At 41.3% G+C, this 26909-nt stretch overlaps 1 protein-coding gene across 4 annotated transcripts in view; it reads right to left on the bottom strand.

Annotated features, from left to right (window-relative positions):
• Clpb (ClpB family mitochondrial disaggregase) overlaps positions 1–26909 on the bottom strand; it is a 158536-nt gene that overhangs the window by 115803 nt on the left and 15824 nt on the right. For all 4 annotated transcript variants that reach the window (XM_063256559.1, XM_003463463.5, XM_005000740.4 and 1 more), the window contains exon 3: positions 14268–14354. In XM_063256559.1, coding sequence (XP_063112629.1) covers positions 14268–14354 — 87 coding nt within the window. The remainder of the gene's footprint in view (positions 1–14267; positions 14355–26909) is intronic.

The raw sequence follows: 26909 nt of genomic DNA, 5'->3' as shown, positions 1-26909 counted from the left end.
CCTTAATTAGAGAACTTCTAAGTCATATCTGATCTCAGAGACTGAAGAGTTAAGGACTCAATGAAAACAGGAAGCTGGGGCACCATGCACCAGCTGTAAGGAGAACTGGACACCAGCCTTTTCCTGTGAGTTGGTGCCATTCATGGGCCACAGGAAGAACCAGATGCCAGGCCCCTTCTGTAAGTCAGCACCATTCACAGGCTGCAGGGAGAACCAGACACCAGCCCCTTCTGGTGTGCAGCTGGGAGACAGGAAAAGCCAAGCACCCACACGCCACCCTGTTGTAAGAAACCAGCTGATCTGCAGAAACACAGGCTGAGATGACAGCTATTAAAATAAAATACAACTTAAGGCTCGTAGTGTTTAGTGTTTCATTGACTTTGCAGGCCTAAAGTTGGTAGTCTGATAGTCTATTTAAAGGATAACAATATGCAATATAGCATCTATGGGGGATCTCCTTCTGAAGGTGGTAGCCATTGTTAATTCCCTATTATCTTGTTTTAAAGTCCTGTATCATTTTTATTGTTTTGTTTGGTTTGGTTTTACTTATTGTTTTGTCTTGTTGGATCTTATTATATATGATGGCATGGGCAGCTATTTCAAAGATAACAAAATATAATATGGTAGCAATTTTGGACTATTATCTTATTTTGAAGTCCTGTATTGCATTCATTGTTTTGTTTTTACTGGTTCTATTCTGTTCATTTGATTTTACTATGTCTGCTGATATGGGCAGCTATTTTGGAGATACAAGGCCTTATGGTAGCCACTGTTGATTTTCTATTAGCTTGTTCTGAAATTGTGTATCACACAGTTTTATTTTGATTGGTTTTATTCTATTTTATTTTGCTTGGTTTTATTCTCTTTAAAATAAAAAATTAAAGAAAATAGAGAGCATCCTGAAGTTCATCAGAGGCCAAAGATGCCACTCTTTGGCATATCAATGGGTATTGATACCCCACTGACACCTTCACCAACTCAAGTGAGACTTCTCTGACTGCCAGCCTGAGTCTCTGCCCTAATACCTAGTGACCTCTACCATACTGTATCATGAGTGTTTGCTTTTTCATTAGACCATCAGGCAAAGACCATGTCTCAAACTTATTCCTCAGTTTCTTGCTTAGTGCTTCGATCACAGTAAGCAGTCAACAGATTTTTTTGAATGAGTACATGAATATATGAATAGAAGATGAACAAATGAAGTCAGTATTTTATTTGATGAGAATAAGGGAGAAAGATGAAAGAAAAAACTGTCTCTGTCCTACATACCCTTCTCTCACAGAAAGGTCTAAACTAGGCTACAGGTGGTTAGGTATGGAAACTTGTATCTTCCTCTCATTTGCACTAGACCTTTCCTGGGTTCCCAGAGAAAACCGAGGAAAGGAACAGGAAGGTGGTCCCAACAGCAGTTCCTGGGATTCATGATATTCCCTTGGGAGCCATGGCCAATTAATTTGCTGGTCTGTGGAAGCACATGGGGAGTCCCAATGCACGGGAGGGCAGTTACATCGATTGTTGTTAAGGCCTTCTGCTCGCAGTGACTGTAGCGGCTTGGGCTCTGCACAGGAAGCCTGTGTTTGAATGGAAGTTGGTGCTGGGGCAGGCACGTGTCAAAGACGACTGGCAAGCAGCTGGAGTTAGTGAAGCAAGGAGGGCAGTGACCCCGACACCACCAGGTCATCCCTCACACAATGCACAGCCTCAGAAGATGTTCTTCTACCCCTGACATTTAAACACAGGGTCACTATGATGAGTGTCACAGCTCCAAAGCAGAAGACAAAGAGCAACCTATTCAACCCAGTGTACACCTCGATGAGGGAAAGAAGGCAAGAAGGTACAGCTCAGGTTTGCTGGAAAGTCAATGAGCTGTGTCTTTCAGTAACCTGTCTGCTGGCGGGTCAGGGAAGCTGGTGGCCTGACCAGACGCACTGCATATTTTTAGAGACCCTGTGGCACAGGTAGGAGCTGTGGAGAACAGGATGGGGAGAACCATTTCCTTTCTTTTTTGGGGGGTGGGGGGAAGTGGGGTGGGGCAGGAATCAAACCCAGGACCAGGCTCTTTCCTGGCCGGCACCGTGCCACTGTGCTACATCCCAGTCCCAAACCATTTCCTTTCTAAAGTCATCTTTCTTAAGAAATGAATGAGGATCAGGTAGCAGGAAAGGTACCTAAGTAGAAATTTACTCCAAATATCCTCAAATGAAGATGATAATCTTTGGTTTATTATCTTAAAATCAATAATCATCCATAGTCACAATAAAGTAGTCACAGTGTGTTAGGCACTTTATAGTCAAAATTTCAGATCTTTGTAACAATTTGCAATGAGGTATCAGTTCCATTTCATAAATGAATAAATAGACTTAGCATGATAACAACAGTTACCCAAGTGCACACATTAAATAAGCACAGGAATCAAGATGCAAATCCAGGCCAGTTTGAGTCTAAAGCTGGGGCACATTCCCTCAGTCACATTGGCACTCAATTATCTGACCATCCATTAGTCTTACTATCCCAAAGTTACTGAAGCCCTACTCTATGTACCAGGGATGGAGGTATTTTCAGACACTAATTAAAGCAAAACAGGTCATAGTAGATATCTAATGTAAAAAGGAATCTAACTGAGCCGGACCACAATCAAAATCAGTGATGGGCCCAGACAGAGGTAGATATAACTAGGGGCAAGAATCAGCGAAAACACTGGCCGTTAAACGAGAGCCAAGGAATCAAGATCATTCATCACAGGCGATCTGGGACAATCCTAGTATCACGTCCTCAGTTTAGTTCTAAATATGATTCCGTATCATCCAGTCTGTGGTTCATACTATGTGGCTACCAAATCTGTGGGCCAGTGGTCAGGTCCTGGCTGTTAGGGCTTTTTACTACAGAATGGGCCTGACTATGCTTTCTGTATACAAATGATCAGATTATGATGGAGCTGGTATAGCTTTTGACTCAGTAAAAGATGAGAAAAATAATACTAATAACAGCTACTGGTATCTACTATGTATTTACAACATGCCCTTAGTGCTCTGTACAAAAGCAGTTTTATAAGCATTTTAATCTTCACAATCCGACAATATTGAGGAAGGTGTTGTTATTCTCATTTTGCAGATGAGTAAGGAGAACTAGACAGAGACAGAGCTGGGCTTTACCCACTTACTGGTCCAATTATTCAAATACAAGATGACCTAAAATTGCTTATTTTTTGTTAATTTTTATAAGACAACAGGAAATATGAAAAATGACAATTTCATCAAATTTATTCACTAATTTTTCTGTGTGTGACATATCTTAAAACATTCAATACACAGTACAACCTTACAATCTTTGACGGTAGCATCTACTGTTTCCAAATTCTTTTTGCACCACTGTCTTTCTTTGAACCACACATTTTACACTGTCCTGTGGGTCTTTCCTTTTTTTCTATGACTGGTATGTGTGTAAAATGTGTACCCACTAAACATAATGCTGAAAATGTTGATGACTGATGTCCTGGTTGGTATTTTGTTATCCCTTATTTTTCAATTTTTTGGTTTATTAGTTCTAAATTAAACTGTAAATGACTTTTTAAACCCCTTTGTTTTGAATAAATAACCAACAAGTTCCATATTGTTTGGTTCAGAAGGTGCATACATATTTTATAGTAAGATTTTTCCTTGCTTTATGATAACAGGATAGCTTATTGGATGTTGGTCAACTCTTGTCAACACCACCCATAGAATTGACCACTATTAGAATTTTTAAAGTTTCATTTCAAGTTCTATTATTTCAGTATTATGAATAGCTGACAATAAGGAGATAACTATTTTGTCTTTCCATTTCATAACACAGACATTTGCTTTCTGATATGCTAACATTTTCAGTTCTTTTGGCACTTTCTTCCTATTCAGTCTCAGGGTCCCCAACGTGTCCATTTTGTATTGTAAAAGAGCATCACTGAGTTCTGAAGAAATATAAATACTGCATCTAATATATTTATAAGAGTTTTAAAAGATTATAGCACAAAATTATGTTATTTTTCACAAAAATGAATTAGTAAGAGAAAGTAACCAGAATTTATTATTAAATTTTACTAGAAACAAGCACCAAAGGCAAATATCACATTCTAAATAAAAAGTATGCAAAAAGAAAATAGTCACTATAGGGCCAGGGATGTAGCTCAGTGGCTCAAGTGCTTGCTTGGTAAGTGCAAGGTTGTGAATTAAATCCCGGTAACCCTCAAAAAAAAAAAAAAAAAAAAAAAAAAGAAAGAAAGAAAGAAAAGTCACTATAAAACAAACAGACCTATGAGTCTATCTTGTGTAAGTAAGATTTAACTGGCTGAACCAACAGCAATGCTCCGGGACAATGCTCGGGACAGTCAGTGCACAAACTCAGACTGAATGACACTTAGGGTAAACTGTTAAGTGGTTAAACTCAAGCAGTCTCATTCTGAAATCCTTGTTTTTTGCTGTCATGTTTCATACAACTAGACTGTGTAATCTGTGAGGCAGAAACTGTGCCTTGAACTTTTTGATTCTTTGCATGCAAGGCCTATATAGGACAAGTATTTGTTTGACTGGTTCTGTTCCAGGGCCTAGACACTGTACTATTGACTCACAGTTTTAATCTGCTCCTATGCTTTGCTTCTTAGTAGTGTGCCTTTTTTTTGAGACAAGGTCTCACCATGTAGTTCAGGCTGGCCTTGGGCTTGGGTGATTCTCCTGCCTCATCCTCCCTAGTGTGGGGATTACAGGTGTACACCATCAAATCCAGCTGCACCTTGGATTTTAAGAGCTGGTTTTTGTTTTTAATTACTGACCTATATATTCATCCCTATGGTAGGAACTCAATCCAGGATCTTGTACATGCCAGGCAAGCGATTTGCACTCCCAGTTCTCTGTTAATTTTTATCAATACAGATTTAACCATTGCTCTAAGCGCACCGAGATGACTTTCTTTTGTCCCCAGTCCTTTCACCTAACATACCAGTATGTCTCCAAGCTTCATTTAATCTGTAAATTTTGGCTGGCATTAATTGATGACCTCAATGAAACCAGTGATACTGAGTACTGAATAGAATTCAGAGATGGCCCACACGTTGAATTAGCTCTCTAGGCTGATGTCTGTTCACATAGAAATAATAAACCAGGTCATTTACCGTTTACTATTTCCCACATTGCACTTTACTTGTGTAGATATTGTGATAGACAGCCAAATAACTTATTAAAACCTACACACATCCACCATGTCTACTGTAGACACTGCCATTCCAGCCTGGCAGCCCTATTACAATAAGCAGTTACGCACAGCTGCCTTTTTTTATTGTTTGTTCGTTCGTTTTTGGTACCAGGAATAGAACTCTCAACCTCATGCTTGCCAGTCAGGTGCACTACGCAGCTGAGCTATATCCCTAGCCCCTACACAGCTGCTTTTAAAGAAATCTTTCTGTGCATGGTATTGGGGATTAAATCTAGGGTCTTCATGCTGAGCTACTTCACCGACTTTATTTTTTATTTGAGGCAAGATCTCACTAAGTTGCCCAGAGTAGTCTCAAACTTGTGATTCTCTTGTCTCAGCCTCAAGAGTAGCTGGGATTAGGGGTGTGCACCCCAAACTCTGTCTAGCAAGAAGATGTCTTTTAAAGAAGTATAGGTCTGAGTATAGGACCATATCATAGTTCCTTGAAATGAACAGCCTTCCTCTAGCTGCTAAACTGGATGAACAATGGACACTCTCCAACACACACTCTATGAAGACAAGTCTGAACACCGAACCCCAGGATTAGATACAGCACTTGTGTGAGGGGAGGGGATACCCTGGGACTGTCATGTTAGGCAAATGAGCTGGCACTGCTTTCCAGGGAGCAGTGTCTTGGGTCACCTGAGGTCAAGACATGCATCTGCCAAACTAGAAACGGGTGCATGCTGGAATTGGAATATCATTACTATGAAACAGGATTATCATGAACAACGATTCCAAATGGGATTAGAAATGATTCTTTGTTACTCAGAGATAATCGGCCATAGCAGCAGCAGTGGGAGAAACGCCTAGCCCAGCACAGTTTTCTGGGGGCATGGTGTGGTATTCTGGGCACTTGGCCAGCACCTCACCCTCCCTTCCTTGCTGGGAAATACTGGGCACTGCTCTGCTTTAGGCAGATGGCCATCTGGGACAAAAGCCAATCCCACATCAGGGCACCCTGCTTAGGGGTCCCATGTTCTAGGCCTAGCTTCTTAAATGAAAAGGATTGGAAAAAGAACCCCCAAAGCCCTACTGCTTCTGAGTCACTTATGAATTACTGATGAGACAGGTAACCACTCCCCCATCTTAATCAAGGTAGGTTTACTTATAGGTAACCTCCCCCTGGGACAACCCATAATCGGCACTGACATGAGTAGTAGCAATTATTATGAAGGTATTATTGTTAATTTATTACTATGTTACATTAACTAAAGTAGTAAATCCTCACTAAGCACATACTATATAGCAAGAATTATTCTAAATACTTTGTATGTTTATACATTTAAACCTCAAAACAGCCTTAGGTGGCAGTAAGTAGATCCATTTATTATCCCAATTTTATGGCAGGAGAAACAATCACAAAAAAGTGAAAGAATCTGCCAAAGTATCAAACTAATAAGAGGTAGAATCTGAATTTGAAAGCAGGTTCTGGCTCTAGAGCACACATATGTTCAACAGCTGGACTGTCAAAACCAGAAGGGATCAGGGCCCATGCTGGCTAAGTTCTTTCTTTCTCTGGTCCTTAGACATTGCTAGCTCCTCCTACTTTTCACCTTTGTGAGCCTAGGCTTACAAAGGTCTTTCTAGAAATGCCTGTTCAGTTTCCACTTTTACCAATCAAATACTGCCCACCTATCAAGGCCTACCTCCTCAGAGAGGGCCTTTTTCCATGATGTCACCTCTACATACTGTGATCTCTCCACAGCATTCTATTGGTCTTCTCTGTGGCACTGACCATTCTACCTTATTCTGCAGTCAAAGGGAGACTTGCTTTATTCCTTCCTGATGATCAGCCTTTTGAGGATGACAGTGGTTCATCTGTTTTTATGTTTCTAGCATAAGTGGGTAAAGAAAACCTGTATGAGTTGATCTGAGTCCTGGTCCCAGCATCCCTTGGTCCACAGCATTGTCCCCTCCCCTTCCCCCAATAGGCAGTGTAGTCCAGGGAAAGTTAAGATTAGGGATTCAGAGGGACCCAGTTTCAAATCCTGGCTGCCTCTTTTACTACCTGGACAACCGCAATCTTGGGCATCTCTGAGTTTCAATTTTCCTAATTATAAGATAGGGGTAATAATTCCTCCCTTTTAGGATTGTCCTCAGGATTAGACAGCTACCATGTGAAGGGTTTGAGTTGGCCTGGCTCATGAAAGGCACCCAATCAATGACAGCCAACATCATTACTAAAAATCTGACAGCACAAAGTCTTGTCTCCTTGGGCAGAATAAAGCACTACTATGTAGCACAAAGTTAGGCTGAGAAGAAGGTGGGGACCGGGGAAGGGATCCTATAATCCTAACACAGGGTCTCCATGTGTTCAGGCTCCCTAACCACCCACACTTAAGCGCAAGCACAAGGGTGCCCTATCTTTAGCTAGCCAGCAATAGCAACAGCCTTCTCCTAGAGGCTACCAGCCATCTTTGTTGCAAGGGACACTCCAGCTCCTGTGTCCAAGATTACCACAGGAGCTGCTGCAGCCCACAAAGAAAAGTCCATAGGGTCTTGTCTGCAGGCTTGGATTAGTGGTTTCTTAAGAATAGGGCTTAAAGATCCCCTCCCTTTGGTAAGATGGAGGGAAAATAAGCAAATGCTAAAAGTAAATGACTGCTGTGAGAGAGAATTAAATGGTCTTCAGCCAGCCAAGGATGGCAGCATTTTAAAATTAACAAAGCCCAGGTACCACATCCAGGAAGGTCTTGGCAAATGCGTGTTATCCACTCATTAGCTCAGTTCCTCAGGGACCCTGGCCAACCAGGGAAGGCAGTGCCGGGAACCAGTCCTTCCGATGCTGATGAAATGTACTCCGGGAGCAAAGGCAGGAGGAGGGAGAGATGATTCTTGTGGGGAATTTCAAACAGTTATGAGGATACTTTGTGCTTGGTCTGTGGTTCTTACCTTCTCAGAAGCAGAACCTTTCGAAAGCCACCAGTGAGCCCAAATAGACTCTAACTGGAATGTCCCCATACCACCATCTTCCTTGAGGATTGCCATTTCTAACAGCCTCACTCTACAGGGGTCTCGCTGCTTTACAGTGGAAGGTGCCCAAGAATGGTGTGAGAAAGGAAGATTCCCAATTCTTTAACCCACTTTCTCCTTGCTGAATGAAGAATCACACACTGTGAATTTATCCTACTCATAAGGTTAATTTATCTCTATTCATTAGCAACTGTATTTCATAACATCACTGATATTCATAAATCTTCATTTCCTACTAACAATAAGAACTCTTGCTGGGTGTGGTAGTGCACCCCTTTAATCCTAGCACTCAGGAGGCTAAAGTAGAAGAACTGCAACAAGTTCAAAGATAGCCTGGGCTACACAGTGCGTTCAAGGCCAGCCTGAATTACAGAGCGAGACTCTGTCTTAAAATTAAAAAAGGAGGAGGAGGAGGGTTCATAATTCTCCAATGTGATATATCATCAACAATAAGAATCCAAAATATTCCAGGTGACTGTTAACATGAATTAATTTTGACACTACTAACATGAATTTTCAATATGTCACTGGTCATAGTGAATATTGAAAATTAGAGAGGGATGCCTGTTTTTAACAGATCTTGCCAAACTCAGTTTGAAGTATCATTTACATATAGTGAAATTCATCCTTTTTATAACGTATAATTTGATGAGTTTTGATAACCAGATATTGTCATGCAGCTCCCTTCACAATCAAGATACTAGGTATTTTTTCCATTACCGTGAAAGTTCCTTTACATCCTCCCTCCACCTTCAAACCCAATCTCTGATTTTTGTCCTTAAAGCATTGTCTTTTCCAAAATGTTATATACATAGGACTATACAAATGGGTAGCTTTTGTGTTGGTTTTAACTGAGCGCAGACGTTTGAGAGTTGTCTATGTTGTTGGACATATAAATAGTTTGTGTTTTCTTTTCTTTTTTTAATGGTATTATTCCACTAGTTTGTCATTTGCTAGTTGAGACACATGGGTCATTTCCAGTTTTTAGCAAAGGTAAAAAAGCTGCTACAAATACTTTTATACACATATTTTTGGACAAATATATAGAGGTTGGTATTGCTGGGCTTCAGGGTAAATGTATGTTTTACCTTTATAAGAAATTGCTGAAGTTTTCCAATGTGGCCATCCTATCATGCATTCCTATCAGCAATGTATGACAGCTGTTTTGCATCCTTGCCAAATCTTGGTATTGTTGGTTTTTCTAATTTTAGCTAGTATGTGATGATAGCTTATTCTAACTTTAACTTGCATTTCCCTAGTGACTAACAATGCTGAGTATCTTTGTACATATGTGTCATCTATCTCTTCTTTGGTGAAATACCAGCAAAGACCTTTTGCCTGTATTTAAAAATTGGGTTACCATTTTATTATTGATTTGTAAGAGTTCTTTATATATTCTAGATACTCTCTTCACCAGACATGTGTTTTGACAGCTTCTTTTCGAAGAGTTAGAAATTAAAAGGATCTAAGTCAGACCACTTTTCTATCATACCATTATTCCCTATACATATTCTTTGAAGAAGGGAAAAGGAAAGACTTAAACTTCCAATTTACAGATATGCTGGGGTTATTGGGTAGAGAGTAAAGCAGTACTTGGCACCTGCTGAGACTCCCAAGATAATTTTCATTTCCATCACATATATCCAACTATCACAAGGGCTTTAAGTAAAGCTACAGATGGAAAAATGATTGTCCTATAAACAGCTTTTGGCCCCCCAGGCTCTGCATCTCTCAAAGCCCTGTTCTGGTCCATCAGGCTTCTGGAATGGTCAATAGTCGTCACACTCCATTGCTGACTATTGTCCACTGCAAAAAGTAGGAGGCTCCCAATCCAACCCTCAGTGAAAGAGCAAACAGCGGAGCCTGTGGCTGCTTGGACATCAAAGTTGAGCAAACAGTCCTGGCAGACTCTGCCTCTCCGCCTACATATCCCACAAATGCCATCTGAAGGAGCTTCTCTAAAGGGGTCATGACTTTCAGCTTGTCATAGCACACATCAAAGTTTGCACCACACACGAACTGGGTTGCATGGGTTCGAATCAAGTCACCCGAGAGCGGATACTCAGTCATTGTGTCCAGTTTTAATCTTGTGTTTTCCCAAGTAATTAAGCCTTCTTGCTTATGAACTTGTGACTAAGTAAAGCATCACTGAGAAGTTGTAACATCAAAGTGCCTTCCACCGTCTGTCCGTGTTTGGCAAAATTGGATTTCTTTCCTTTCTTAAAGAAAGACTAATTGAATTTAGCTGAAGGCTGGGTGTATTTGCACTAGCCAGTGAAGGTTATGCTAAGTAACAGTATCATCCTGAGACCCTGTGGCTTAGCCTTTAGCTAGCCTGGGTCAGAGTGCAACACAGAACAAGGCACCCAGAATCAGGCTAAACAAGTGCCTTGTGGCATAAGGCTTATCAAGGGCTCACCGTGGAGAAGGGGCTAGACTACTGACCCTTGAGTCAACGCTACACCCAAGCTGTTACTGAGGGTGGCAAAAGAACTGCCCTAACAGAATGCTGGTAAATCTCTGGCAGAACTGATGCTGAGGACAATGGCCATCACATTACTCAAGTCCTTGATGTCAGTAGTCAAAGTAAGCTTCTTTTAAGGCAAAGGCTATTACTACTTGTTCTCTGAATCCCTCTATGGCCCACGTATCAGTGGCTAGCATAGGATAGTTTTTTTAAAATGTGGGATGCATAAAATGATAATATAAAGGATATCAGAATAAAGTTCTTTTCTCCTAAAGGAAGAAAAAGAAAACAACAAGAAAACCCCCTCTGATCTCCCCTTTTGCTTTGCGTGTCCGGAAAACTACCTAACTTAATATTTAATTTCACTAATTACTTCATTTACAGTGAGTACAGACAGCATAGTACCATTTATGTCAAATTACAACACAAATAAGTATATATGCCATGATAAATGTCTAGATAGAGGGAATTCAAGTGACTGCCACTTTCCTCTCTATATTATTTTTAGAAAAACAATAAATCTATTTTCAGAAAAGAAAACCTTTGGTTCAATCTTGATACAATTATCTTTCCTTTTACCAATAAGATTTCTGATCTTGATCCAGTTTTAACTCTCCTATGTGTATTTATATTTGTATTTAAGATATTTCAAACCCTCTTCAGAAATAAAAAGGAATAATTACTAAAGAATTTTCTATACTTATTTTAAAAATTTTACTATGATGATACTACACAAATATTTCCTACTCAAAACAAATTAAATAATAAATACATAATTTGTATGGCATAAACTCCTTAAAGATGGAGATCAGTGTATCCTATGTTCCTAAGGATTTAACATGTTAAGCAGGTACCTAAGGGGTAAAGGACTGGGCTACGCCCAGCATTTCTCTTTGAGTGTCTGGGCTGTCAACATTCCACAGAAGGCAGAAGTTCTCTACTTTCAGCCTCAATCAAGGCATGCTGCTCTTTCCCAAATCCAATTCAAGGGTGGTGGCATTTGAATTCTGACCAATATGGTTCCTGAGAGGTCTGGTGATTGATCTTAGGAGAATCAGCACACTTCTAATAAGGAAAGATTTACTGGTAGGTTGTGTTGGTACAGACATGGTGATCTCTCAAGACTACTCACAAGGAAGTTTATTTATCAAGGCCTACTGATCGTGATCAACATACTGATAGTTTCTTTCTTACAGGTTCTATTTCTCCTTTCTTCCATGGCAATTCTTATCCTCTCATATATTGTATGGTTTACATATGAATTATTCTTACTATTTATTGTCTGCTCGTGCTGCTCTCTGCCTGGGTTCTACCATGATTAAAGAAATAAGCTCTATCTGGGCAAGGATCTTGGCCTGTTTATCAATAATGTTATTTCTTTTTTTTTATCATCTGAGTAATATTCCATTGTATTATGATGTTATTTCAAGAACAGTATTTGGCAAACAGTAGGGGGCCAAAAAATTTTTGTGATGTGAATAAAGAAATCTAAGAATGTCATTTTCTATAAAAATTTGTCTTCTGTGGATACTGGGAGAGGAGGGTACAAAATCTTAAAAAAATACCACTAATTAGTCCTAGAAATCAAAACAACTAAATACAAGTCAACATTCTCACTTTATTCAACAAGCATCACTGATTTGCTAATCATCCTAGATAATGACACAGCAAATCAGTTAAACCAACAACTCATTAGATTCAGAGAGAGATGGACCAATAAGCTCATCTACTAGCTACCTGGTTACTAATTTATAGTACTCTAAGCATCACGTTATATCCTATTCAGTCTCAACTCTGAAAATACACATGGCCAGGATCACCCTCCTCCTTCCTTCTACAGCTTTGGCTGTTCTTGTTTGCAAGCTGGGAAAGAGGAATGCTGGGTAGGGTATGGTATCAGTGATAGAGAACATACACATATACGTAGAGTTTTAACAAGAGCACAGGGGAATAACAACTCACCATTTATAACAAGGAATACACACATTATCTTATCTGAGTCTTAAGGAATAGCATTTACTTAGCTACCAGATGGAGTTCCCTCACCTCCTCTGCTTCAGTAACACCCTGTACACTCTGCACTGACATCACTGTTGACATTATATATGATGTTTCTTTACTCGCATTTCTTTTCCATGTCAGGATGTGAGCTCCACCAGGGTCTCTGATCCTCCAAAGACTAGTAAAAAGTCTAGCTCAGAACAGGTACTTACTAAATGTAGAAATAAGTAATTTATTACGGAAAAAACAGATGTCCATGGGGTTCTGAAACTCAACTAAAGGTCAGAATTATGATTGGATTCCAGGTCTCTCAATTGTAAAGCTGATTTTTATCTTTATATCATACCCTCCTCCCCACAATGCCCTAGCAGTGCCAGGAATTGAATCTAGGGCCTTGAGCATGCTAGGAAAGCAAATCCTTTTTCTGAAGTATATCCTTAGTATAGTATCAATTATCTTTTAAAGAATAAGTGCTTAGAGTGCAAGATAACAAATAAAACTGACAACAAATTCACAATCAAGGAACAAAAGAAAATTTTTCAACTCAAGAAAAGCTAAGTCTCTCAGCCAATCAGAGGCAGATCATCTTTGTATCCCAAAATCCCAGTTTTGTGGCCTTCTTCCTTATTTGGGACCCTTCCAAAGGTAGAGATTTCTGGAAGAAAAAACCTTAATGATTTGCTTGAAAGTACAATTAAATTTGGGCCTCCAATCATCATTTCAGTGGCAGCTCCTGAAATGCTCAGATTGTTTTCTTTAAAAACATCCCTTTTCACAACCTAATTTTTTTGCACAATCACAAGTAGTGTAAATGTATTTCCCCACCAGAATTATACAGACTTTGAGGTAGAAATCTGAAGAGGTGAGATGGAAAAGCAGCATTCAGTACTAGCCTAGGACATGGGATCTGCAGGCACTGATGTAATACAGTATAAAACACCCATTTTCTAGGCAGCCTGTCCAGGTTCTAAGATCTGCCCATGTGACTTTATAGAAATTACTTTATCTCTTTGGGTTTCAGCTTTCTCAGCTGCAAAATGAACATAACAATATACATTCAGTAGGATGGCTCTAAAAATCAGAAATAACTTTAAACACAAAAGTATACTATTTTTGATCTTTATACAGTACCTACAACCTTGATGGAATGGTGAAATAAATGTAAAATAATACAACTCCAATAGAAGGAAAGTAAAACTCCAACTTTTTTCAGTTTCCAAAAGAACTTCCAAGGTCCTAGTGGACCCCTTATTGTGAAGACAGTGACAACAGACTTCTCAACATGGACAGACAGTAAGTAACAAAAATATGATGACGGTTTGCATTTCTATACTAACCATTTACAACAGACTTTCAAACATTTGGTGTTCATGTTTGGCCCAAGGTCACAGAATCAGTGATTGATGAGGTGGAAGCCAAAGCCATACCTTTCCCTTAACATCTACTAAACAGTCTAATGCCCCAGGCATAGTCTAGTACCTTAACCTGAATCCAATTCCCTGCCTCTGGAGAACAATCAGGCAGTAGGCAAGGGTGGCAGAGTGTCAGGAACCTGATCTGCAGAGATATGACTAGGGGAGCTTGTGTGGAAGGAGAGTCTCACCTGTCATTTCGGTTAATGGCTGCCACCATGAGTGCGGTCCAGCCAAGTCTGTGTCTTGCATTGATGTCTGCACCTTGTGATAACAGCCTGAAAAGAGATAGAAATATTTTTAGTTTACAGCTTTCATGGACACAAGTGGAAATAATCTCAAAGGAAAGGTTAATGGCCAATAAGCAGGTAGGCCAGATAAGTTTTAAATTAGAGGCCTTTAGGAACTACATGCCCCATTCCAGCATCTCTGATCATCTCTCATCCACCCAAAGCTTCTCCTACCTCTCTCTTTTCCTTCCATGAGTCTGCCCTCTACTGTTATTCTCTCAGCATTCTGAGAAAAGAATGTGCCCTCCCAGCTTTAATACCCTGACACTCCTGTCCCTGGTCCAGAATGCTCCTTCCCTACCTCTTCTATTGTTCAAATTCTGTTCCTATGCCATATGATATAACCGTGGCTTTTGGATTCTCTCCTGAGAAGCCTTGACTCATCTAGTCCATAGCTCTCCTTCTTGCTTGGCAGAGAACATCTAATGATATGTCTTACCTAGGCAGTTCCCAGGTTACAAATGGATCCATTCCTCAAGTTTATTTGTATTGTGGCTAACTAGACAAGGGAAATCTTTTAACCCAAGGAAAGATGGAAAGAATGTTAGAAATGCTATATTATATTCCTAGCAGACTCCACATGGACTCCACATGGATTTTAATCTATAGATCAGTACCTGGCACAAAGTACGAGTAAAATAATTGTTGGACAAATGAACAAACACAGGATTTAAAAAGCATATCACTATAATCTTAATTCTGAGTCCTACAAACAGAAAGCCATATAATGTAGGGTGGCTAGACAGAAGGGAAAGAAATAGAACCAACTTTTGTAGGAAAGGAGCTGTCCTGGGTTTACATTTAGGAGTTCATTTGCTCTTCACACAAGTTTAAGGAGTAGGTAGGAAGCTCTTTTTATGATGGGTGAGCAAAGAGACCCAGTGAAGAGAAATGATTTGGTTAAGGTTGTACAGCTAGCTTAGTGGCAATTTAGTGACAAGTACCCAAGTTGGTAATGATTCTGTAGCTGGAGTCCACCCTTTGCCACATTCTAGACAGACCCTGGCTTCATGAAAAGTAAAGTAAACTTATCTCAGCAAACCATAGCATGTGCTTGGTTCTGTGCTGGATCCTGGACATGAGTGAGAAGACATGGGGTCTGCTCGAGGGGAGCACATAATCCAATAAAGATGACTCCAAACAGGAAGAAATCAAGAATGCAGTGACAGGAAAGCGGGGACTGAAAGTTGAGTGATGCGCCCATTAGGCAGTCATCCTTATGAAGAAAAAGCAGGCAGAGATTGGGGAACCAGGAGGCTGTCTGCAATGCAGCAGTTCTAGCCAAGTAGGCAATGGGTACAGAGTGCAAAGGTAAAAAAGTTTGAGTCTTAGTACCATTCCTGTGTCATAATCTGTAGTAAAATGCTCCTCTGGACAAAGCCAAATAAAATGTCTGTGCTGGTGAAGTAGGAAAGTAAATAAGAGACATCATGTACTTGTCTACACATTTGGCCCTGAGGGCCAAGTACCTTGGATTCTGTTGATGCAGTGACTGAGACCTGTACACTGTCACAGCCTGAGGAAACACAGACACCAAGCCCAGGACCACACACCCAATGAGTCCTGTGAGAGAGAACAAGGTTGCAGCTGTGCAGCACAGAAAGCCAATCCATTCTTGATGACCAGGATGGTCACCTTTCCAAGGTGATGATAAAAGGGAATAAGCCACACAAAAGGAGTGAGGGAGGGGAAGCACTGCTCCAAGGCAAGGTGAACTCTCTCCATCCAGAGACAAAGGCCTGGCATCTGGGAAGCTCTGAAGCAGGTGTGGTATGGCTGGGTTCCAAACTGTGAGGACAGAGTGTTGGGAGAGGAGGGCAGGAAATGCTCATTTCCTACCTTTGGTTTGGAGGCTTTCTTTTGGTTAAAGCCCACAGCTTTGTACCACATACTCTATTAAATTTTTTTCTATGAAGAAACTATTTTCTATGGCCATGGATGTTGGTTTACGAATACTGGGAGTGAATTTTATAAGAGATAAAAAAACTCAGCACAAAACCTTCTTGTCAAGTCAGCGAAGTGTGTGGTAGCATGGAAAGCTGTGGCTCTGAAGTTTAATAGTCTGGATGGATTCAGATAGCTGCAATTCTGAAGTGAGACTTCATTTCTCTGGTCCCCAGTCTAGAAAGGCTAGAAAATCAGGAAAGGCTGAAGAAAATCAAAGAGGTTTCTGAGGGTAAGGACATGAACTATGCCCAGAAGAATAAAACGAGTTTATGGAAATGGGAGGAAAGGCACAGCACTCAGAACAAAAAGAACAGGATATGATGGCAAAGCAGGGAAGGAATATTAAGTGACATCAGGCAGATCTAGGTGGGTGACAGTGCACAGTCAAGAAGCAAGAACTCGATTGATATGCACTCAAACATTATATTTTGCATATAATATCCAGGGGTTCACAGCTCCATGGGGGCAATAATGCTAAAGCTGCAGTCTAAAGTGCTGATGAACATCTGGCAAATACGAAACTACACAGCACTCTTATGTCTAAAACATACAGCCGAGTCTACCCCAGCAGTGCTTTCTTGTGGAGCTGCTGAAAGAGCCACAGAATCGCCTCAACACAGGTACCAATGGGACACCACTGCTAGAATGAATTTGGCAACAGCGGAGAAGCCTATTTGTCATTCTTTAATCTTTTATCAAAGACAGTGGGGCTATAATTCAAGGTCTCAAGGCAAATAAATAAATAAAAATTAATTTATGCAGATTAAATTTGAAAGGGGATGAGTAGAAAATGTGGACAAGGAGACCAGTAGAGTTCTTCACGTTTTCTCTTGCGATTGGTATGCAGAGAGCAAAAGGCCACCATCTCCCAGCCACCAAAACCAACTGCATGCCCCTTCCGGACCTGTGTGAGCCTTTCTCTGTGGTAGGTTGTAGGAGTAGGATGCCTGGGTAGTGAGGTACATGTGTCCTTGATAAGACTAAATGGTGCCAGTGTCCTCTTCAGGACAGCTGCTCCACTACTCTCCCAACAGCAGGACAAGGGTGTTCCTGTGCAAGCCCTTCCTTGCCATAACTTGTTGGTGGCCAGTTTCCTAATCAGTATCAGTCTACCGGGCACAAGGAGTATCACATTATTGTTTTAATGTGTGATTATCACCGATAATTTTGAGCTACTTGTTGCACATTTGCAAATGCAGGCTTGCTTTTTTGTACACTGTTGCAGTGTTTTAAGAAAAGGGACTGGTGGCAGAGGCAGCTCCAATTTGCTAGATTTCATTGAAAGAACACAAAGCAGAGGCAGGAGCCCTGGGTTCTAGTTTCAGCTCTGCCATCTATTGTTCTGACACCCTAAGAAGGTCATCTCATTAAGCTTTGGTCTTTCGGAGGTCCACAGGGGAGCACAAGCCCTGTCAGTGCCACACAATTTTAGGAAGCAGCACCGAACAAGGACGTGGAAACGGATTTGTACATCTGTGAGGTCATTCACAGGAGAACGTGGTGTTATTCAGGGAGACTCCAGCTTTCCAAATCCTGCTCAGTTTGTTGTGACTGGGCATCATTTTTTTCCACCTTTTGGAGCTAAGATGTGATGAAAAAGCAATGACTCTGGGGTATAAGGGCTGGAGTTAGGATTCCGGTTCCGTCATTTGCTAGCTAGGAAATGGGGGACAGTAATGTCTCTTGTGCAAAGTGGCCGCAGGACTGAGAGACACAACACAAGGCAGAATTCTGTAAGGTACAGGTACCTGGTAAACTGAGAAGGACCATGGCTAATTTCACCACCACTGCAGCAAATACAAACTTTTTCTTTTGAAGAACTGGGCAGGACCCTCTCCTGCTTCTCCTCATTGCAGAGAGCCCCAAAAGTTAGAATTTCACAAGCCTGTCTCTCCACTTGATTTTGTTGCTTTGCAAGTGAATACCCAGCAGGCAGTCATTTCAAAGTCCTGGGCCAGCTAGGGGCAGCTGCCTGCTGAGAGTGGTTAAAAGGGCCTCTGAGGCCTCAAAAAGCCACCCCTGCTCTCCCCTGTGATTTTCACCAATGGACAAAATGCGGCAAGTGAATCAATCTCTTTTAAAAAGAGCAATGTTTGTAACAGAGCACGGTGTCTCCGAAAAGGTTAAGATTCCATCATCCCTGAGATGATGAGTAGAATGCTTAATACAGACTGCCACTCAGGGCAGAGAAGCTTGTGTTGAGGCTGGGAAGTGGGGGTGGGCACGGCAGGCCTTTCTGGGCTTACTTCAGACTGGGGGAAAGCCCTTCACTAATGAACAAGTTCTCCTGCTTGGCAGGGCAGTGGTAAATGACAGTGAGGGTCAGTCAGGGTAGAAGGCACAGAAGACCACACCAGATGTCCAGAGCTGAATACCAGCTCTTACACAACTCTCACTCAGGCAGTGGCATGGAACAAGAAAGACTGCAGTTCACATTCACCTTCTACCACTTACTGGATGAAAGCTATGGATGAAAGACATGGCCTCTCTGGTGTAACTGCTGTGGAAATCAGCGTGGAAATTTCTCAAAAACTAGGACTAGGGGTCCCATTCAACACAGCTATTCCCCTTCTGGGTATGTTTCCAAAAGAATTAAAACCCATGTTTATAGCAGCATAATTTGTAATAGCCAGGCCTTGGAAACAACTTAAATGCCCACTGATTGGGGCATGGATAAAAAAGATATGGTATTTTCATATAATGGAGTACTACTCAGCCACAAAGAAGGATAAACTGGAGACTTCTACAGGTAAATGGAAGCAACTTGAGACCATACTCTTTAGTGAAATAAATAAGTCACACATGTCTCATTAGTGAGAAGGTGAAAGATATGTATATGTATACAAAAAATCAGTTAAGATAGTTATGCTACTGATTTCTCTGCATTCACTGACGAGAAAGATTTGTCCTGGTATTGTCTGGACAATTGAATGCAGATGCCTTGTGCTCTGAGTGAGTGATTTGGTGATGATGATGCACAATGTTCTAAAATTTTTAGGTGTTTTTTTTTCTTCTTTGTTTTTTCGTTGAAATAAAATGGATTTGGGGAGAAAAAACAACAACAAAAAGACTCAGCCTCTCTGAAATGCTTATACTCCAACCCTTCACCTAAGTGACAGCTCCTGCTCTCTGACCTATCTAAACCCCCAAGCAAGGGCAGAGCTGGAACAAGAAGGGTCTGCTAGCCCAAGAGCCTGAAGAGTCTACTGGAGAGGAACAAACCAGAATGGGGAAAAAAAAAGGCAGCACTTCCAGCCATCAAGGTTCCTGAGGTAAGCAGACCTGTGACTAAGTTTATTAGTTCTGACCAGGAAAGGAAGAGAGATAGATGAGTCACACTTTGTTTTTTCTGAGCCAGTCTGTATTACCTAAAGTTCTGTTGTTCTCTATAGTGATGACTGGACCATTAATCTTCTTTCATAAAACAATAAAATTTTTTTAGAAAAAGAAAGATCCTATATTTTCTTCCTGATGGCTTTTTTGATGCCACAATGCCCTCTGCTAAGCTGTAACAACACAGTTGTATGCCGTTCACTTGCCTAATTCCCCAGGATGCCCTCTTGGACTCACCTTCAGCTCTGCTCCCAGTGTAAGCCATGGTGGGCTTCGGGTCTGTGTGACTGAATGTCTACCACACTTGCCTACATGGATCTCTTATCAATACTTCTGCCTTAGATTGAAGTTACCTACCTCATAACTGTACACCTGTTTTTTTCAAAGAACTTAGGCTCGTGTGGGGGAGGCTGCTCAGGCTCAAAGCTGTAGACATTTGTGGACACAGGCCAGAGAATTAGAGGTCATGGATTCGAGTCATGACTCCAGTAAGTAGCTGTCATGACTCCAGTAAGTTATGACTCCAGTAAGAATTAGAGGTCATGGATTCGAGTTATGTCTCCTATTTTTCTCTACAGTAAAATGGGAGAATTGGATGAAATTATTTCTGAAGTCGCTAACAACTATAAACTCTTATGCCTCATGCATAACATTACAATGAAAATTAAGAAGCAGATTCTTAGCGGATATGATACAGCAAAACTTCCAAAGAAAAGACAACTCCTCAGATTTGCTTTTCGCAGAAGGGAAGAAGAGAGTCCAGGCAGGGGAGATGGGGACTTTTATAGTAATTCTGGCTAACTTGCTCTCCCACTCAGGGGAGGGAGGTGCCACTTGACTTTTCTTCCTCTTTCTTTATGATCAATCAATACAAAGTGGCCAGTGAACTTCAATTATGCATTGTTCCAACTATTTCCGGATCCTGCATGTGAACCAGCTGGAAGGGCTGAAGAGAGGGGAGTCCTGTCCCACTTGCATCAGAGGCCTGGAAGCACTGAGCCATGCAGACCCAATCATGATGGCTATCTGGCCAACAGGTCCCTGGCTGGAGCCTCACAGAAGGCTCTGTTTACAGTAATAGCAGCACCAGGCTCTGTCTGAGCAGAGGCGAGGCGCCTGGGGCTAGAATCCCCGGGCAGCCTCCATCTGTGCCTTATCTACCGGCCAGCTAGGGGTAGAGGTGGGGATGGAGTGAGGGCAGTAGACAGCAAAGGCTGCTCTGGGGGATCCCAGCTTGGGTCAGCAGACTTTAGGCAGTGGCCTGGTGCTAACTCCAAAGAAGCAAGGCTTCTTTGGCCTCTTATGCACTATTTCAACTGGGCACCCTCCTCTGAGGTCCAGCTTGGGATCTTTCGTCCAGGAAGCTCTCCAGACACTCTCACCACCAGGGACACAGACACCAGTATTCTGCCATGCTGGCCACCTCTGGGGAAGAGGGTGGGCAGCAAGGAGGAGAGAGACTAGCATGCGTGCAGCACTACGGTGAAAGTGGTGCACTCTGCAATGTGTTTGTACATTTCATGACTGGTTATTTTCTAGTACAGAAAAAGTTTTTAAAGGTGTTTGAGCTTAAAGGATAACCTGCTAAGCCAATCTGCTGAATCCTTCCTTTATATGCACAGATATGTAGGTTCACAAAGCCTCCCATTTGGAAGGGGAAGGAGATCAAGAAATGAAGGGGTGAAGCAGGGATGAAAAAGGAGTTAAGATGTATAATGTGCATGTACACACAAGAAATATAAACATTACATACTCTATACTCATGCATTAATAAAAAGAAAGCAAGCCTTCCCTCTGGAGAACACTGTCCTATATAGGAGTCCACCCGTCTCTGCCAGGTTGTAAGATGCCAGGGTATGTTAACCTCTGTGAGCCTCATTTATCTTTCCTTACCAGTCTGCCAGACCTTCCTGACAAGGGTGTTAAGATGATCAAAGAAAATACTGTACTCAAAAGTACTTATGTTTTCCAAATGTTAGTTACTGTTATTAAAATTCTTCTATTTGGCATACCAATACATGCCTGTAATTCCAGTACTCTGGGAGGCTGAGGCAGGAGGATCACTAAAATCTGGCCCAGGCTGGGGAACTTACATAGCAAGACGTAGCAAGACCCTGTCTCAAAATAAAGTATTAAAAAAAGGAACCTGGGATATAGCTCAGTGCAAGGGCCCTGGGTTCAATCCCTGACACCATGGTGGAAAAAACAGGAACACTGTGGAAAAGCTACATGACAACTTCAATGAATACTTGGTAAACTAAAGAATAAAGCCTGTGCTAGGTGATCATTCTTTGTCCCACCCTTCTCACAAAAGCCTGAAATACATTTAAGCGCAGAGATTATTTTTAACTTTTTATTTTGAAATAATTTCAAACTTACAGATCAGTTAAGGAAATAGCACAAAACTTCTTGGTAGTTTGAGGCAAGATTGCAAGTTTGAGGACAGCCTAGGTAACTTAGAGAGACCCTGTCACAAAATAAGAATTTTTTAAAATGCTGAAGATGCTGCTCAGTGGCAGTGCACTTGCCTAACATGGTCAACTCCCTGGTTCAATTCCCAGTACCACGACAAAAAAAAAAAAAAAAAAAAAAAAAAGGAACCCCCCCCCAAATCTTTTATGTATCTTTCACTCATATCCTCTTTACATCTTACATCATTTTCTTTGTCATTTTTCTTTCCTGGCCCATGTGAGAATGAAATTTAGACATTACACCTCTTCATTGCCAAATTCAACATGTATTTCCTTACAAGGACGGAACACTTTATACTGATACACTCTGAATCCTTTAGTTTCCCATCTGTGAATTCAAACAACTGCAGACCGAAAATACCAAGTGAAAAAAAAAAAAAAACTGCATCTGTAATGAATGTATAGTTTTTCATTGTCACTATTTACCTAAACAATTCATTATAGCCAGTTATTCAGCATTTACATTGTATTAAGTATTATGAGTAATCTAGAGATGATTTTAAAGTATATATGAGGATATGATAAGGTTATATACAAAAATTACACTGTTTTATATTAGGGACTTGAGCATCTGTGGATCTGGGTAACCATGATTTCCCATGGATATCAAATGACAACTGTCCCATTTCATCTAATATGCTAACTATATTCAAATTTCTTCAATTATCCCAATAGCCTTTATAGCAATTTCCCCTGTGAGCCAGATACACTCCAGGATCAACATCAGGATCAAATGCTGCATGTATCTTCAGTTTCATTTAAAGTTCCTTAGTACTTTAGAAATTTTCATAATATTTACATAAGCAGAATAAAGGTAGTTTGTTTGAAGAATTCCTTTCAATTTGGGTAACAACTGTTTGAGGTTCCTCTTACTATCATTCATCCATCCATTCATAAACTCTTTCTGAGGACTGTTAGAGGACTCACAGCAGGATGTCTTCCTGCCTTCAAGTTATTCCCTGGATAGCTGCTTGCATGGCATACAGGTAAAATATAACCAAAGACAGTGGCAGAGGTGCACTGAGCACAAGTCGGTGCAACAAAAGCCTCAGGGATGACTTCCTGGAGGCAGAAGCACAAATTCCTCTAATGATCTCCTGAGAGCCACCAGGTAAAACATCTCTGCTTCAGGCTGATCCACTAAGATTGGAACTTAACAAAATGTAAAATTTAAACAATTCAAGGCCATAAAGTGGGGAGATGAGCTAGGGAACTCTAATTTGGGTAACTGCCCTGGGGTACATTCATGTCCAGTCAGGAGCTGCCCTGGGGATGAGGAAAAGCCTGTCTAAACTGCTGAGATGTGGGAAAGGGCCATTAGCGCCACCTACTGGCCCTGTGGCAAGACTGAGCTACAGCAGTGGGCAGCTGGGCAGCTAGCTGGTCACCAGGAAACTTACCACAAATAGCAATGAGACACAGTAGCTCTTTACACTTCTTAAACTGGGTTGGTACTTAAGCCACCACCATGAGAGATACTCAGTAAAGAGATTTCAGAACCATGAGAGATACTCAGTAAAGAGATTTCAACTGGGTGTGATAACATACACCTGTAATTGTAGCACTTTGGGAGGCTGAGACAGGAGGGTACAAGTTTGAGTCCAGCCTGGGCTACCTAGCACTTTACTGAGACCCAGCCTCAAAATAAATAAAGAAGGGGCTGAGGATGCAGCTCCGTGCAAAGATCCTGGGTTCAATCTCCAGAACTGAAGTAGGGAATGTAGACTGTATAAACCAACCATAATACTTGGCCCACTGGCGCGGACAGAAAAGATTTAGCCTTTGCTCACTCAATAAAACAGAAGTCACAGAGTCTCAAAGCCAGTCTCTGTGCAGGGGGTGAAAGGCACCATGACAGCCCTTGCTCACACAAGAAATCTCAATCTGAGCTGGTGGTGGGGTCCCGGGTTGGGTAAGTAAGTAATCAAATGTGTTAAATATCATAGGCGCTCTGAGAGACGTTTGGGCAGGACTGCTAAGAACAGCAGCGGGCTTGGTTGGCTCTTTGTGTCTTGAGCTCCCAAAGGACTTGGTTCAAAGAACTCACATTTCTGGGGCAGCCTCCTGTACCTCAGGAACTTGACATTTATGATCTAATTTGAGTCTGTGAATCACACAAGCAGCACACAACTCAGACAAGCGACTTCCGGGTCCACAAACAGTGGGTGCCTTCCTACTGGAAGCATAGTGCCTTCCAAGGCACACATTCCTTCCCTTATTTCCCTCATGTAACATGCGGCAGAACAGTGTATTTGTCTGACAGGACTACAGCTACAGTTGACGAACAGGATAAAGAAGGAAAACCCTTAAAAGGGAAGGTTATCTGGGGATGAAGACATTTTGATTGCCTTATCTCATTAGTTTATCCTAGAAACTTTTCCCTTGGAAGAGACTCTCATAGTCTCAGGATGAGAATGGCCCAGTGAACCTTCATGGCAGTCTCCAGACTACCATTACCACGTTCATATTCTCGTGGCAATACAAAAGCAAGTGGCATTGCCTTTGGCTTGGAATAAATGTGGCAAAAAAATCCAATCAAAAGTTCAAAGAATACAAGTAGCCCTGCTTCTCAGTAGGCTGGTCTCACCACAAGCTTAATAGATTCTAGGAATGTAACCAGCTGCCAAGAAATCTAATGTAAACTCAGGTCATTTTAAGAGAAGCATGCAATCTCTGCTGAGCGGATGTTTGCTCTGCTCTTCACAACAATGGTCAGGAATTCAGAGAGGGCGCCAAAACTCTGTGGCTCTTCACTGGAAAATGACTAAGATGAGATTTGAAACCACTAGGCTAAGGAGGACAAGGCTTAAGTAGTCTGGAGCACTATCTTCTAATAATTAAAGATTTGGAACAGCAAACCGGAAGCCTAGCAGTTATACAGGCCAGAGCCGCAACCAAAGCAGGAAAGTTACAGAGGCAGCGAACAGGTAATGACATGTAATGTGTCAAGTTCTAGGTTTCACACATATTTCAGAATTCACCACAAGGTCAAATTGTTTTCTATTAATTTTAACACACTTTTGCTTATCTTACTTCCTCTGTTCAGAAAAATTTTCCCAAGTTTCTTCAGTCCAAATACTATCTATCTCCACAGTCAGACTAAAGAACATCATGTTGATGAAGCCCTAATTTTTTATATTCACTAAATGTAATTCTTCCATCAGAATCTAAGTTCTTTGAAAGGAAGAGATAGTCATGTATGTCCTTATTTTCCTCCTGAAAGCTTGGTGAGACAGATTGTTCATAATAGGCTATCAGAATGAATAAATGCCAAAAAAGATATATAAAAGGCCAATAAGCATATGGAGAGATGGTCCACATCATTACTCACTAGGGAAATGTAAATCAAAACCACAATACTGTTTTACGATGATTATAATAAAAAACACAGATGGTAACAAGAGTTGGAAAGGATGTGGAGAAACTGGAATACACTGCTTGGGAATTTAAAGTGTAGCTGGTTTGGAGCTACATTTGGCAGTAATTTGGCAGTTCCTTACAGTGTTTAACACAGTTACCATATGATCCAGCAACTCTGTTCCTAGGTACACACCCAAGAGATACAAAAATATACATTCACATACAAACTTGTGCACAAATGTTCATAGCAGCGTTATTCACAATAGCTAAAAACAAATATCCATCAACTTTCAAATGGATAAATTAACTGTCATATATCTATACATGGAGTATTATTCAGTCACAAAAAGGAATCAAGTACTGTCAACATGGATGAATCTTGGAAACATTATTCTTAAGTGAAAGAAGTCAGACACAAAAGCCACGTATCATATGCCATTAATGTGACATGTCCAGAATAGGTAAACCTAAAGAGACAGAAAAATTAGGCAGGGTGTAGAGGTCTGGGTAAGATGCACTTCCTAATGACATCAGGGATTTTTTAGGGGGTGATGAAATGTTATGAAATTAGGACTGTGATGCTGGCTGTACAATCTTACAAATGTATTAAAATCCACTGAATGGTAGTACACTTTAAAAGAGTTTTCTGGTATGTAATTATATTTTAAAAGAAGAAAAAATGAATGAATGAAGAAAGAATGAATGCTTATTCAATCAGAATCTATTCTTCAGAAGGCACTGAGCACCTTGTACCTAGAGGTGCCTAAGGAGTCTGTATGCTGATCATTAAAGCAGCTAAACAGTGGGGCAGGAATAATGGCAAGGAAGTGATCTGGAGACAAAAGTGCCTGGGTTCCTATCTGATTCAGGCAGCGGCTGTGACTGAACCCAGATCTGCCCTGGGAAGCATCATGCCCCATTGGCTGAATTGTGAACCCCTGGGAATTCCAGGAGCCTCCCCCAATTGTTTGTGTTTTACATCCTGCCCCTGCTCTCTGTCCATCTGCAAGGCTAGTCAAACATACAAACTTCCCAGGAGGCCTCGGTGCTACCTCCAAAACAAAAGGGCATTGACAAGAATGCCTCAGCCAGTCTGAGAGAGGATTCTTATGCAGCTTTCCTAGGCCTCTCATCCACATGAATGGAGGCTCCTGGAGACCAGTCAGCCTGCCCAGCTGCTGCCTTCCTGCTCTGCTCTCCTGCTGGGCAGAATTTGGAGAATAAACAGGGTTTCAATCAACCAATCAATCAACTGGTGAGACTATCTGTACTGTGTACTTTCTCAGTGCCTAGTCAACCACAGGTAATTGCTATGGTGGAGGCAAGAGAAGTAAGTAGGTGCCACCACCTTGCTATGACAAAGCTCATAGCCTAAGTCAGGAGAAACATGCATGAAGTGACTATACAGAAAGACAAGATGGTGACTCACTTA

Source organism: Cavia porcellus, unplaced genomic scaffold (genome assembly GCF_034190915.1).
Source record: "Cavia porcellus strain 051 isolate PalLab524CR breed Dunkin Hartley unplaced genomic scaffold, mCavPor4.1 scaffold_9, whole genome shotgun sequence".
Taxonomy (NCBI): domain Eukaryota; kingdom Metazoa; phylum Chordata; class Mammalia; order Rodentia; family Caviidae; genus Cavia; species Cavia porcellus.
The sequence above is the reverse complement of the archived record's forward strand: the minus strand, read 5'-3'. Positions and strand labels throughout refer to the sequence as shown.